At 46.3% G+C, this 15,341-nt stretch overlaps 1 protein-coding gene across 2 annotated transcripts in view; it reads left to right on the top strand.

The window, feature by feature from the left end:
- IQGAP1 (IQ motif containing GTPase activating protein 1) overlaps window positions 1-15,341 on the top strand; it is a 100,580-nt gene that overhangs the window by 50,074 nt on the left and 35,165 nt on the right. For both annotated transcript variants that reach the window (XM_036355820.1, XM_036355821.1), the window contains exons 6-15: window positions 1,114-1,181; window positions 2,344-2,457; window positions 3,245-3,423; window positions 4,988-5,072; window positions 7,648-7,811; window positions 9,263-9,347; window positions 10,286-10,449; window positions 10,850-11,010; window positions 12,120-12,244; window positions 14,929-15,092. In XM_036355820.1, the coding sequence (XP_036211713.1) occupies window positions 1,114-1,181; window positions 2,344-2,457; window positions 3,245-3,423; window positions 4,988-5,072; window positions 7,648-7,811; window positions 9,263-9,347; window positions 10,286-10,449; window positions 10,850-11,010; window positions 12,120-12,244; window positions 14,929-15,092 (1,309 nt within the window). The remainder of the gene's footprint in view (window positions 1-1,113; window positions 1,182-2,343; window positions 2,458-3,244; window positions 3,424-4,987; window positions 5,073-7,647; window positions 7,812-9,262; window positions 9,348-10,285; window positions 10,450-10,849; window positions 11,011-12,119; window positions 12,245-14,928; window positions 15,093-15,341) is intronic.

Raw genomic sequence — 15,341 nt, forward strand, 5'->3', positions numbered from 1 at the left:
GGACCCCTCGGGGGATGTCGGACTGCCGGTTTTGGCCTGATCGCCGCAGGCCAGGCTGAGGGACCCCACCACTGGTTCACAAATGCGTGCACCCGGCCTCTAATAAAATCTTTGGTTAATCTCTTCCTGCCCTCCCTCCTTCCCCCTTCCCTCTGAGACTCATCAGTCTGTTCCATGCTTCCATGCCTGTGCATTGAACGTCTGCCCCCTGGTGGTCAGTGTCTGTCATAGCTACCGGTCAAGCAGTCAGCCAGTCACTTAGGCTTTTATATATATATAGATGCAAGGCTCTGAGTAGACATTGGTGAACAAGGCTTTTATTTATTGTCCCTGCCTTCATGAAGCTGAGAGTCTAGTAGATTTTAATTTAAGAGGAAAGTATATATATGTACTCTATTTAAAACTCTTAAATTACCTGATACTTTTTCATTGGTAATAAGAATTTAGTTTAAATATGTTTTTTTAATCTGAATTATTTTCATGAGACTTTTCTAGAATGTCTTGTTACTTCAAACATTGATCACAGGAAGGTAACCCAAAGTGAAGATTCTTCACTTACATTGATTATATTAACATTTATATTAACATTTAATCACATACTAGATTCCTACTGGAACTTGGATTTGAACTTGTGCCTACTGATTCCCAGCCCAGTGCCCTTTGCATTACATTATGTGACTTTTTAGGACAATGTTGTTATGTAAAACTAAAAAAAGGCCCTGAGGTAAAGTATGGTAACTGCAATGGGGAATATTGTGGTGTCCTGGGAGTCTCTGTTCAGAATGTTTCCGTCATATATATATATATATAAAATTATTGATTTCAGAGAGGAAGGGAGAGAGGGGGAGAGAGAGAGAAATACCAATGATGAGAGAGAATCATTGATCGGCTGCCTCCTGCACTCCCGCTCTGGGGATGGAACCCGCAACCCAGGCATGTGCTCTTGACTGGAATCGAACCTGGAACCCTTTAGGCTGCAGGCCGACGTTCTATCCACTGAGCCACACCGGCTAGGGCTGAATGTTTCTGTTCTTTATGCTGATTTCCCCCTTTAGGAACAGCAGGGGCAGGTATGGCTGGAGGCCTAACTCTTTGCATATTTGTGTTTTCTAGTTTGTACCTGTTCAAACTAGGCCTGGCTCCTCAGATTCAGGACCTGTATGGAAAGGTTGACTTCACGGGTAAGGAGTTGCAATCCCAGCAGGAAATACTCAATTTATGTGGAAAAGCCTGGAGAGTCAACAAAACTGATCTTCATGACGCGGGGCTTTAAAAATACTCTGGCAGCAGAGATGAAAGCAGTATAAACAGCGTTCCCCTCTGGGTGGAGGAAAGAACACTAAAATTGGGATTTTAGGCTCTTTCCTCTCAGTTATGACCTGGGTATGATTTGTGAGTCTTGGTTTTCTTATATCTAAGTTGGGGATAATATTAGCATATATATATATATGTATATATGTATGTATATATACACACACACACACACACACATATATATATATGTAGTATTAACACGTAACTTTAAGTGCTTCTGTGCTGTGAAAAAAGCCACTCCTCCAACCCTTTCCTTCCAACAGGCATCTCCTGGGGGCAGAGCTAGGGTGGGGGAGTGAGAGGAGGCAAGGATGACACTTTTGTAATTTTTACGTACTTGGGTAATTTTAGTTTATTTAGCTTCCTCTGAGTATCTGCTGTAGTCAGATGCTTGAAGAGATGGGGGCTCGGGGGGAAAAAGGCCAGAGGTGATATTGGTTAGGGGTAGGACAGATTCAAATCTTTCAAACTGGTGATCCTTTCATAGGCCTGGGAATATAAAAAGCAGCAACAAAACTTCTATCTGTGCTGGTTTTCCTCTCAGGGAAGTCGTTCACCAGACCTGGGGCAAGGGCCTGACCTTCCATGTTGTTTTCTTTATCACTGGGCTTCCTGCCGTCGAAACGAAATTGTTTCATAGTCGCTAGTGGTTTTGACTGTAAAACTGGAGATGCCGACTGGCTTGGAACGAATTCACTTCCAGTGGCGCTTCCTTTGATGTCGCTCTACTCATAGGTTCATCGTGGGGAATGCCATAAGTAGCCGTTTGGAAAAAGCAGTTTTCAGCAGGGCCATTCTCCTGCTGTAGTTAATTTTTTATGCCCTTGATAATAGTAATAATAGTTTACTCCTCCTGAGCGCATGTTATGTACCAGGGACTGTGTTAAATGCTGTCTCATTAATCCTTTTAACAGCCCTGAGGGGTAGGGTCCATCTTATCCAGTTTTTGTAGTTGAAGGATCTGTTTCCTTCTCTGAGTTTTGGAAAGGCGCTTAACGTGTCTGCCCGGGTCTCACTTCTCTCCTGTAGAAGAAGAAATCAACAACATGAAGATTGAGCTGGAGAAGTACGGGATCCAGATGCCTGCCTTCAGCAAGATCGGGGGCATCCTGGCCAACGAGCTCTCCGTGGACGAAGCTGCACGTAAGGGAGAAACGGGGCTCAGGTGGGATTGTTGCCACCACTTTCAGTGATGGGTACTTTAATGATGGTCTTGGACGTTAGGAGTTTTGTTAGCAAGCTTAGGTCAGTAGATCTAGGTGTTTTTTTGTTGCTTGTGTTTTGTTTTTAAATATATTTTTATTGATTTCAGAGAGGGAGAGATAGAAACATCAATGATGAGAGAGAACCATTGATTGACTGCCTCCTGCATGTCCCATACTGGGGGTCGAGCCCACAACCTGGGCACGTGCCCTTGACTAGTATCAGACCTGGGACCCTTCAGTCTGCAGGCCAACGCTCTGTCCACTGAGCCAAACCAGCTAGGGCGAGTTGATCTAGTTTTAAACACCGCTATTGTCTTTTATGCTATTGTTTGGAAATAAGGGATTGATTTTTATTATAATACGAACACTTAGTGAGGTCTACGTTTCAGTGCCTCTTTGAGGTGTTTATTTTTTTATGGTGTTTACATGACGATGAAGGGCGAGCATTTCCCTAACACCTGCTCCTTGCAAGGCTCTCTTGTGGATATTTCCCTGTGAGTTTCCAAATTCAGCGTCCCACATGTGGCTCAGAACGTTGGCTTTGTGCATCCTCAGGAAGGGACCGGGCTTACAGGACCCAGGGAGCCACTCCTCCAACCCCAGGTGTTATTTCTCTATGAAAGCAACTCCCCTCTGTAATGTTGTGTGGCAGGGGGGTTGTGTGTATGTAACGTAATCCTATACTCTGTATCACTCAGTCTTCTGTGTTTTTAATCTATTTGTAGTTCATGCTGCCGTTATCGCTATTAACGAAGCTGTGGACCGTAGAGTTCCCGCGGACACCTTTGCAGCTTTGAAGAACCCCAACGCCATGCTTGTCAACCTTGAAGAGTCCTTGGCTTCCACCTACCAGGACGTCCTCTACCAGGCCAAGCACGACAAAACGACAAATGCCAGAAACAGGGTAAAAGTAGAACATCTCTCCTTTCTTTTTATTAAATATATTTTATTGATTTTTTACAGAGAGGAAGGGAGAGGGATAGAGAGTTAGAAACATCGATGAGAGAGAAACATCGACCAGCTGCCTCCTGCACACTCCCTACTGGGGATGTGCCCTCAACCAAGGTACATGCCCTTGACCAGAATCGAACCTGGGACCCTTTAGTCCGCAGGCCGACGCTCTATTCACTGAGCCAAACCGGTCAGGGCTCTTCTTTCTAATTGATGTTCTTTTCTCGTTTGATTTTAAAAATCCATTTTATTGAGGTATAATGTACAGGATAGTGAAATTCACTCATTTTAAGTGTATGGTTTGACGAGTGTTGACAAATACATGTGGTTATGTAACCATCACCTAAAACTTGCCAGGCCCCTGCAGTAAAAGTCTGTCCTCCACGCCTCACCCCTGACCCCAGTCAACTACCAACCTCTTTTTATCACTATAGTTTTTCCCTGGGAAATTCATAAAAATGAAATGGATTTATTCAGGATGTAGTCTTTTGGCCTTAGATTCCACTTTGACTTCTACTTTCTTCTTGAATTTTGTGCAAACCAATGAGAGGGTCTGAGAGCTGGTCTCTGGATGGGCCCGTTCTGCGCAGTCTGAGGCAGGGCTGTGTGGGCAGGACAGGTTCGCTGGAGCTTCTCTCGTCTGCCCGTGCTGGGAGAACCTAGGGCTTGTCTTTAAGGGGACCTGCTTTTTATGCTTTAGTTATAGTACTGTAGCAATCCACTTTATTCTGTACTACGGAATTTATTCTTTTTTTTTAATCCTCACCCAGGGATATTTTTTCCATTGATTTTTATTTATTTACTAGAGGCCTGATGCATGAAATTCGTGCAAGGGGCACAACCCTCGTAGCTGCAGTGGCTTGCCTCGGCCCTTGCAGCCCTGGCTTTATCCAGAAGGTCGTCTGACAGGATGTCCGGAAGGTCGTTTGGCTGTCTGGTCTAATTAGCATATTACGCTTTTATTATTATAGATTTATTTCTTTATTATTATGAATATATTTTTATTGATTTCATAGAGGAAGTGAGATGGAAAGAGAGAGAAATATCAGTGATGAGAGGGAATCATTGATTGATTCCCTCCCAGGCATGTGCCCTTGACCAGGAATGGAGCCTGGGAGCCTTCAGTCCATAGGCTGACGCTCTGTCCACAGAGCCAAACCAGCTAGGGTTCCATTGATTTTTAGAGAGTGGAAGAGAGAGAGAAAGACAGAGTAAAACATCAATGTGAAAGAAACACATGAATTGGTTGCCTTCTGCATGCACCCCAACCAGGGCCTGGGCCAGGGAGGAGCTTGCAACTGAGGTACGTGCCCTTGGTCAGATTCGAACCCATGACCCTTCAGTTTGCAGGCTGACGCTCCATCCACTGAGCCAAACCGGCTAGGGCTTTACTACGGATTTAAGGCACCTCCTTTCCTTGCTCTTGGTTCTGTCACGGTGGGGGAGGAGTTCAGTGTCTTGCCGTGGTCTCCTTAGAGAGCTGAGCTAATGTAATCGCACTTTTAACTCGTTCTCAGACAGAAAACTCGGAGAGAGAGAGGGACGTTTATGAGGAGCTGCTCACTCAAGCGGAAATTCAAGGCAACGTAAACAAAGTCAACAGTAAGTGTGACCCTGAGCCAGGCACCTGAGGGGATAGCAGTCCTGCGAGTGTTGATCTGCTCTGGACGGATGACTTAGTTTGTTTCTTGTCGGCGTTAGTGGGCTTGTTTAGGAACTGCTGCTTGTGACTGTGTTTTGTATTCGTGCCTTCTCTTAGCTGCCGCTGTCTTCAGGCGGGTCCTCACCCCACCCGCTCTCATTGCTGTAGCTTCTAGACCAGTGGTTCCCAGCGTGGGGCACACGCCCAACAGGGGGCAGTTTGAGTTATTAACAGTGGATTTTTTGCATTTCTTATGGTTCTAGGGGCCTCATAGACAGTCTGTAAATATATATTGTGACATAGTTATGCATTTCAGTTCTCTGTTATATGTTTTGGAACTTCATTTGTTATATTTTTCATATCACTTCATATTATTATTTTCTTAACAATTCCTTAGTGATTTCTTCCTCAGTCCTTCCACTGTCCTTTCATTCTTTTATCTTTCTCTCTCATGGATGCCATGTTCTTTAGAAGCTTGTTTAGACCAAGCTCATGGCCTTTGAGGCTTCCTCCACATGAATAGTTCACTTTTTGAATAATAAGAATGATATGCCATGGGGGGGTGGCGGGGTGGGATTCAGGACGTTAGAGATGCTTAGGTGGGGCGTGGGCAAAAAAGGGTGGGAACCACTGGTCTAGACTGATCATTTTGGCTTGTTTCACTCTTCCACCCTGTGTTATACATGTAAAAAACCCTGAAGAGCAATTTTATTCTTTTTATTTTTAAAGTAATGCACAGTAATAGCTTTGTTTTTCTTTTAGAGACTAGTACAAGTTATCTAGAGGTAAACAATAAACAAAAAACCAGATCCCTGTCACCTAGAAATAACCACTATTGATTTTTTTAAAAACATATTTTATTGATTTTTTTTACAGAGAGGAAGGGAGAGGGATAGAGAGTTACAAACATCGATGAGAGAGAAACATCGATCAGCTGCCTCCTGCACATCCCCTACTGGGGATGTGTCTGCAACCCAGGTACATGCCCTTGACTGGAATCGAACCTGGGACCTCTCAGTCTGCAGGCCGACGCTCTATCCACTGAGCCAAACCGGTTAGGGCCACTATTGATTTTTTATGCACGTCCCTTTCAAAACACATATTTAAGCACAAATGAGATTGTACTATTCATATTGATATTTGCATATGTGTTGCACACTTTTGAGAAATTTCTTTTTTGAGAAAATTAATTTCTTGAAAGTGTTATTTTCATGTTGTCTCTCTTCTGCCCAAGAGCCTGCATTGGTTCCTTATGACTTGCCAGACCCTGTGCAGAGCCTAGCATACAACTCCATGGAGACCCATTTACGCAGTCATCGCCTGTGTTTATTCTGTTCATTTCATGGCTCATTAAGAGCCTGGCTCTGGAGTTGGACAGACCTGGGGTTTGGTCTCTTGTCCTCCTCAGCGGTGTGGCATTGGGCACCTGGAGCATAGAATCATGCAGATGATGAGATTATGTATGTAAACTGCCTGGTACTTAGTAAGTCCCCAATAAATATTAGTATTATTAATGCTTTTTTAAAAAAATCATGTGATCTCCCTACTTAAGGCCTTCATATCTTATCTCTTTTCTAATCTTAATTGTACCCGGTATTCAAGATCCAGTTTAAATCTGACCATAGTACCTATTCCAACTCATAATATACACGCCTTTCAAATTTCCCATAGCACAGATAGACTAAACCACACAATTTTTTAAAAATATTTTTTTTATTGATTTCAGAGAGGAAGGGAGAGGGAGAGAGAGAGAGAGAAACTTCAATGATGAGAATCATTGATTGGCTGCCTCCTGCATGTCCCCTACTAGGGATCCAACCTGCCACCTGGGCATGTGCCCTGACCAGGAATCTAACTGTGACTTCCTGGTTCATAGGTCAACACTCAACCACTGAGCCACTCAGGCCGGGCCAGTTTTCAAATTTCATAATTAAATATTTTGGGTAATAATTGGTTAATAACGTTTTATAAGTTTCATGTGTACAACTTGATCATAGGGCATCTGCATACTCCATTGTGTGCTCGCTACCCGAAGTCTGATCTTCTGTCACCATATCCTTGACCCTCCCCTGCCCTCTTCGTTCTCCCTTAACAATACTTTTGGAACAAAATTGTCCAAACATGTGGTCCATTTCTGTGGGAGACCTTCTCCTGTTTAGTAGTTCGCTCCAGACAACCACTCGGCGTTTCAGAGGGAACTTAGGCCTGTACTCGTGTCGATGGGTGCCTCTGACTTGGCCCCCACAGTGGTGCCAGGCTGTCTGCATCTGGAAGCTTTTAAATAGGCCCGGGGCCTGCGTGCTCCAGGAATCTGTTACCTCTGATGAGCAGCCTGGCAGGAGCCCCTGGGAGCTCGATGGCTTCAAGGTTCTTTCCAGTCCCCAGATCTTAGGCGGCTGTGCCGGCCCAGAACAAAGGCGGCCTGATTCTGCTCCCTAATCTGAGTGGAGAGGTTGATTTGGGGGAAGGAAAACTCTCCTGGGCTGTTAATGTTAACGTAGTGTTTTCTCAAGCGCTTGCCTTCTCCCTCCGCAGCGTTTTCTGCATTAGCAAACGTGAACCTGGCTTTGGATCAGGGAAGCGCCCTGGCCCTGTTCCGGATCCTGCAGTCCCCAGCGCTGGGCCTCCGTGGGCTGCAGCAGCAGAACAGCGACTGGTACCTGAAGCAGCTCCTGAGTGACAGGCAGCAGAAGCGACAGGTGAGCAGACCTGGGTGCAACCTGCAGGGTGGGTGCACCTCCGCCTGAACCCGTGCTGTCATGTTAAAGACACTTCTGAGCCATCTTTTTCTAGTGTAACCTTTTCTCCTGCATAGAAATTAGGTTTTTATTTATTTATTTACTTATTTTAACTAAGAACTTAATTTAATAGAGACTTTTTTTCCAGCTTTAAATTTTTTTAATGGGATACTAACATAGAATGAGGTTGATTGATGTAATGTAATAATTTAAAATAAAAGATCAACCTTGCCTTAGTTTTCACAGTTCACAGTTTTGTCTCAGATGTTTATTTATGTTTTGTTGTTGTTTTTTAATCCTCACTGAGGATGTGTTTCTATTGGTTTTTAGAGAGAGTGGAAGAGAGAGGGAAAGACAGAAATATCAATGTGAGAGAGACACATCGATTGGTTGCCTCCTGCACGAGCCCCGACGAGGGCCTGGTTCAGGGAGGAGCCTGCAACCAAGGCACATGCCCTTGACTGGCATCCAACCTGGGACCCTTTGGTCCATAGGCCCACGCTCTATCCACTGAGCCAAACCGGCCAGGGTTAAATTAGATTTTAAAATGTCCTCAGGTAGCCCTAGCTGGTTTGGCTCAGTGGATAGAGCGTCAGCCTGCGGACTGAAGGGTCCTGGGTTCTATTCCAGCCAAGGGCACATGCCCACATGCCCAGGTTGCGGGCTTGATCCCCAGTAAGGGGCGTGCAGGAGGCAGCCAATCAGTGATTATCTTTCATCATTGTTGTTTCTGTTTTTCCTTCTCCCTTCCTCTCTGAAATCAATAAAGATATATTTAAAAAGAAAGAGCTGTCTTTTAAAATAAATCAATCAATAAAATGTCCTCAGGTAAAATACACATTGTCTTCAGCTGTGTTTGGTTTTAGAGTTGTAAATCCCCTGAAAATAGGCGATACCCACCTTCCCCATCTAACCACCCTTCACCTGAAGCCTTCCCCTTCTTCCCCCACCAAAACCATCGGGGAAACCTGAGTATTTTACACTCTCACTTCAGGAATTTCTGCTTTAAAAAACTGCACCTCACTATTTCCTCTGGCCAACACTGGGGAGTTGCTCACTGCACAGCAGATTGTGTGTGACTGTTTTTTCTTTTTGGGGCGGGGGTAGGTTTCAGAACAGATATGAGGGGCTTTCTCATACATTTTACAAACTCCCAGCGTGTATTGGCCAGAGTGAGTAGCATACATGTGCTAGTGATTCTGTAACCATTTTATCTCAGGACATTTTGATACTTCTCACAAAATATCTCTTTAAATGGACTGGTATCCAGAAAGTCGCTCTCCCCCCGACGTGGCTGGGCTGCCACTGGCCCCGCGGCGCTCTGTCCCGGTGACTGCTGCGGAGGGAGGAGAACTTGGTCTGGCGGCAGAGGCCGGAGCCCTGTTGACATGAGTGTCCTTTGCTCTCCTCAGAGTGGCCAGGCCGATGCCCTGCAGAAGGAGGAGCTCCAGGCTGCGGTGGATGCCGCCAACAGCGCCGCCCAGCAGTACCAGAGAAGTAAGCCCCCCGGCTGGGCTCCTGGGCTCCCGAGGAGGGGAGGGAAGAGGCTTCATGTCATTGGGGGTCTGAGGTCACCCTTTGCGCCACCCCAGCCTCCGTGCCGTAATCCACCACCAGGCGCCTCTGACAGTGGGGTTCCTCCTGTCACGGTGGCTCCCCTCAGCGAGTAAGCACCTCGGCTGGTCAGGGAAACGCCTGCAGCAGGTGAGAGTCGGGGATTGACGGGTGAGATCTGGAGGATGAAAGAGAAGGATGTTCCTAACACATTGCGGACGGATCACGAGAATTCTCGCTTCATATTCAGTGTTTTACAAAGCATCCTACTTTAAAAAGAGAGTAGCTTGTCAGGACAGGTAATAAATAACTTCAAAATGCAATGGCCTTTAACATTTATGTGAAACGCTTTTTGTACTTGTTCAGTAGAAACTTATCTGGCCACTGGGTAAAGCTAGCAATGAAACTACTGGTCCACAGTGTGCTAATACGGGCAACAGGGGGAAGGAGTGTGAGCAGGTGAGAGGTGTCTGGAAGGACAGTGCTTGGGATCAGGTGTCTGGAGGTGTTTGGCGCTGGGTGGGGTACGGTCAGGCTCGGGGAGACGGTGGAGAGCGCTGAGTGGCAGCTGAAGAAGCTGGTGCCTTACTGGCAGCTGCAGCAAAGGAGGAGGTTTTAGGGTGAGGGTAGTGCTGGCTGTGGGTGATTTGGAGCAGAAAGAAGGTCTAGGTGAGGAGGCTGCTTTTAATAAAGGCTTTGTTCCGGTACAGTCCGCATACCTACAGTTCACCCCCATCCAAAGGAGACCGCTTTCTAAAGACAGGAGTTCCCCTTTGGGTGGCAGGTCCTCCTCGGAGCGCACCTTCGCTCTGTGACAGCTGGCCTCTCCTTCCCCTCGGGCTCCCTCAGCCAGCTGTGTTTCTAACCCCGTTCTCCACCAGGGCTGGCAGCCGTGGCGGCCATCAACACTGCCATCCAGAAGGGCGTGGCTGAGAAGACGGTTCTGGAACTAATGAACCCCGAAGCCCAGCTGCCCCAGGTGTATCCATTTGCTGCTGATCTTTACCAGAAGGAGCTGGCGACGCTGCAGCAGCAGAGTCCTGAAGTAAGTGAGCTGGGCCTGCCCTGCTTGTGAGCAAAACGCAACAGGAGGGCCCGGCCGGTATGGCTCAGTGGTTGAGCGTCGACCTATGAGTCAGGAAATCATAGTTTGATTCCCAGTCAGGGCACATGTCCAGTTTGCAGGCTCAATCCCAGTGTGGGGCGTGCAGGAGGCAGCCGATCTATGATTCTCATCATTGATATTTCTCTCTCTCTCTCCATCTCCCTTCCTCTCTAAAACAATAAAAAAACAACAACCACAAAACAAAGCAGAAAGCAGTGGGAGGGAATTGAACACCCACATTGTGGTGTAGTTAGGGACACCGAGTTTTTTCACCAGAAACGTAGACCCCGTGGTGCTCCTGCGCGTCTCTCACTCAGTGCCCCTCTCGCCCTCTGTACAGCACAGCCTCACCCACCCCGAGCTCTCCGTGGCGGTGGAGATGCTGTCGTCCGTGGCCCTCATCAACAGGGCCCTGGAGTCGGGAGACATGAACACGGTGTGGAAGCAGCTGAGCAGCTCCGTGACGGGCCTGACCAACATCGAGGAGGAGAACTGCCAGAGGTGGGTGCCGAGCGGCCTGGATCCTCCGACGGCTGGAACCTCCGTGTGGGTCGGCCGTCAACTCTGGTTTTCTTCACGGTCGCTGTGATCATCTTTTTTTTTTTTTTTTTTTCTATTTCGATTCATTTTGTACTTTCTCATATATTCTGACAAAAGCCATAATAATCTGGAACATCCTCTGAATGGAGTCCACCTTCATACTTCCTCACTTGTCCCAAACTGCTGGTTTGTTCAAACCGGGACCCGGTCCGGGTCCATGTGTTACTACCTCTGTTGTGTCCCTTGGGTGGCTTTGAGTCCAGAATTGTCCCTTTCTTCACGACACTGATTTGTCAGAGAGATGGGGCCAGTTGTCCTATAAAAGGCCCCATCATCTGGTTCTGGGTGCTTCCGAAGACTTGTCTTATTCCTGTAAGTTGGAAATTACGTCTAAAGGCATGTCGAGATTTAGTTGAACGTTTTTGGTAATGTATGTGTTTCACATTTTCTCATATCAAGACTCCTGTGAAATCTACTGTCCTGCCATTAACAATGCTAAGATGGGTCTCTAGGGGACAGTTTTTCTCTCTAGCGGATGCCTGTGTATATCTCTCACTAGGTCATAATCTCTTTGCACCTTTTGCATCAGCAACATGCGCAGTTCCGCATTAACCACTGGCCCAGTACGTTGGACCCCACTTGATAATCCTTGCCTAAATCGGTGCTTCAGTAAGAGCTGCCGAATGATGACTTGTTGATACATCATTCCCCCTACATTTCCTAGCTGGTGGGTGGCCTTATTTCCTTACCTTGGAGCGGCTGCCTCTCTCTGCTTCTAGAGTTGGTCTTACTTGGAATTGAGAGGCTGTTAAGAATAAATAGGTGATACCCTTCCATGTTCACATTCTCTTTAAGGTAACTCAGTCCCTGAACTGGCCTCTAGAATATAGCAAACTGAGGGGTACCTTAACTGTCTGTGTTCTCGGATACTTTGCCCACTGTTCCCTCCCTTGCCCTCATTGCCCCCCCCTCCTCCCCCACGTCTTCTCATTCCTGTCACCCACAGTGATCCTGAAGGTCCCTTTGATTCTGTTGCACTTCATTGTCTTTGTTATTGGGGGATGGGGCAGGTATCTGGATGAGCTAATGAAGCTGAAGGACCAGGCACATGCAGAGAAGAACGAGTTTATTACGTGGAACGACATCCAGGCTTGCGTGGACCACGTGAATCTGGTGGTGCAGGAGGAGCACGAGAGTGAGTAGTCCGTTCCCATCCCCTCAAGTGTCACGGTGCAAGGTGGCGTGATGCCATGAGCTGGTTCTAACCATGACTCCTGGGGGGGATTTTGAAAATTGAAATATATGTATAACTCAAAAGCTAAGGTTGGATATTATTTTCAAAACACCAGGCAACTGCTATCATGAGGTATGTAGGTCATAACTAAAAATTTCAGGGGATGGTCTTAGCTGATTTGGCTCCGTGGATGGAGCATCAGCCTGCGGACTGAAGGGTCCCGGGTTTGATTTCGGTCAAGGTCACATGCCCGGGTTGTGGGCTTGATCCCCAGTAGGGGGCATGCAGAAGGCAGCTGATCAACGATTCTCTTATCATTGATGTTTCTATTTCTCCTTCTCCCTTCCTCTCTGACATAAAAAAAATAAAAAATAATATATATATATTTTTTTTCAGAAGATGAACAGGATTTTTATTTTTTTAAAATTTTTTTTAAAAAATATATTTTATTGATTTTTTATAGAGAGGAAGGGAGAGGGATAGAGAGTTAGAAACATCGATGAGAGGGAAACATCGATCAGCCGCCTCCTGCACACTCCCCACTGGGGATGTGCCCAAAACCAAGGCACATGCCCTTGACCAGAATCGAACCTGGGACCCTTGAGTCCGCAGGCCGACGCTCTATCCACTGAGCCAAACCGGGTAGGGCAGGTTTTTTTATTTTTAAGTGCTATGATAACAAGTAGTACTGACACTAACCTCCTGGAGTTGGGGTGTGTTTATGGGTTGAGGGCACGGTCCTGCCACTTCAGGCGTCAGCTGTGAGTCCTGGACTTCTCAGGTCACAGCATTTCTGAACAACTTGCTATAAATTCAGGTGTTTCCTCCACCCACTCAGGGTCAGTAATATCTAGATTAATTCCCAGAACTCAGGGAAGTGCTCTACTTATGATTCTAGTTTTATTAGAAAGGATACAAATCAGGACCGACCAAAGGAAGAGATCTATGGGGCGATGTCAGGTAGGGCGTCCTCAGGCTGTGCCCGCTGCCAGCACATTGATGTGTAGCACAGCCAGGTAAGCTCACCTGAGCTTCGGGGAGCCAGCATTTTTATCGGGGCTTCCTTACAGACAAATGATGCTTGTATCATTGGCCATGTAATTGAACTTCATTTCCAGACCACCTCCCTCCCTGGAGATAGGGAGGCTGGGCTAACATATCACATGGCTCAAAGCCCCACCCAGTCTTCTAATCACATGGTTGGCCTTTCGAGCATGGCCAGCCCCCATCCTGAAACTACCTAGGGGCCCACCGGAAGTCACCTGGCTAGCGTACACTCAGGGGTGGTTCCAGGGCCTGGCATGAATGACTAAGTTATTTTTGTCACTTGGGAAATTCTAAGGGTTTAGAGCAGTGGTTCCCAACGTGGGGCACACGCCCCACAGGGGGGCAATTTGATTTTTAAGGGGGGCAATTTGATTTTTAAGGGGGGCAATTCGAGAATGAATTATTAACAATGAATTTTTTGCATTTCGTATGGTTCTAGGGGCCTCATATATTGTGACATAGTTATGCATTTCAGTTCTCATATGTTTTGGAACTTTATTTGCTATTTTTTATATCACGTCATATTATTATTTTTTAAAACAATTTCTTAGTGATGTCTTCCTCAGTACTTCAGCTGTCCTTTCATTCTTTCATTTTTCTCTCTCATGGATGCCATGTTCTTTGGAAGCTTGTTTAGGCCAAGCTCATGGCCTTTGAGGCTTCCTCCATGTGAATAGGAGCTCACTTTTTGAATAATAAGAATTCTATGTCACAGGGGTGGGGCGTCAGGATTTTAGAGGTGCTTAGGTGGGGCGTGGCCAAAACAAGGTTGGGAACCCCTGGTCTAGAGGCCCTTTTCCAGGAACGAGGGAGAAAGACCAGCCAAAGTTTTGATTACACAATAGAGCCCTTACTGAAGTAGCACAGCTGACAGATGCCATGGGAGTGAACGTTTGCAGTTTACTTTGTGTTCCTTGTGAGAAACATTCCACTGATTTAGTGGAAAGAGCCTTGCGTGGAGCAGGGCGCCCCGGGCGTGGGTCCTCCGTCTGCCACTTCTGTGCTGTGTGATCTTGGAAGAGATCCTTAAGTCTCTTCTTTTTCCTACAATAATATGAATTAGGTGACTGGTTAAGATCCCTTGAACTCTGACTTTTTGTAAGTCAAGAATGGTTAATGCTACACTTTGAAATGTACCTGAAAACTATACTATAAAGCCAGTTTCATCAAAATCTTCACACTTTAAAATATATATTTTTTTATTGATTTTAGAGAAGAAGGGAGAGGGAGAGAGAGCTAGAAACATCAATGATGAGTGAGAATCATTGATCGGCTGCCTCCTGCATGTCCCACACTGCGGATGGATCCCGAAAACGGGGCATGTGTCCTGACTGGGAATCGAAACGTGACCTCCTGGTTCATAGGTTGACACTCAACCACTGAGCCATGCCGCTGGGCAAAATCTTCACACTTTTAAGTGAGAGCAATCACACATAAACACTAAATTTAAAGAGACCATGCTGCTCAATATTATGGATGACAAATTATGGTTTGAATCATGGCAATGCTTGGGTGGGTTTATGTGTACTTAGCATGTTTACAGACTGATTTGTTTATGGAATTTCTTAAAGAAATGACCTTTGTTTCTTCCCCTTCAGGGATTTTAGCCATCGGCTTAATTAATGAAGCCCTGGACGAAGGTGATGCCCAAAAGACCCTGCAGGCCCTGCAGATTCCTGCAGCCAAACTGGAGGGCGTCCTGGCAGGAGTGGCCCAGCATTACCAAGACACGCTGATCCGAGCAAAGAGAGAGAAAGCCCAGGTGAGTGGCATCAGAAGGGTCGCTTCTGTTCCAGGAACTTCCTCCCTCCAAGCACCAAGATACAGGAGTGACTCCTCCCCTGATCCCTCAGGGACTGTTCCCAGGCATCTCACGCTCAGAGCTCTGTAGGCACACAGGGGTGAGGGACATAGACTCTGTCTCTTGGAAGCTTTGCTATTTTACACATTTGGCTATTTTTTTTTTATTGTTGTTGTTCGTCAACACATCTCCCTGTCTCTGAGTAAATTC

Source organism: Myotis myotis, unplaced genomic scaffold (assembly GCF_014108235.1).
Source record: "Myotis myotis isolate mMyoMyo1 unplaced genomic scaffold, mMyoMyo1.p scaffold_m19_p_23, whole genome shotgun sequence".
NCBI classification, from domain to species: domain Eukaryota; kingdom Metazoa; phylum Chordata; class Mammalia; order Chiroptera; family Vespertilionidae; genus Myotis; species Myotis myotis.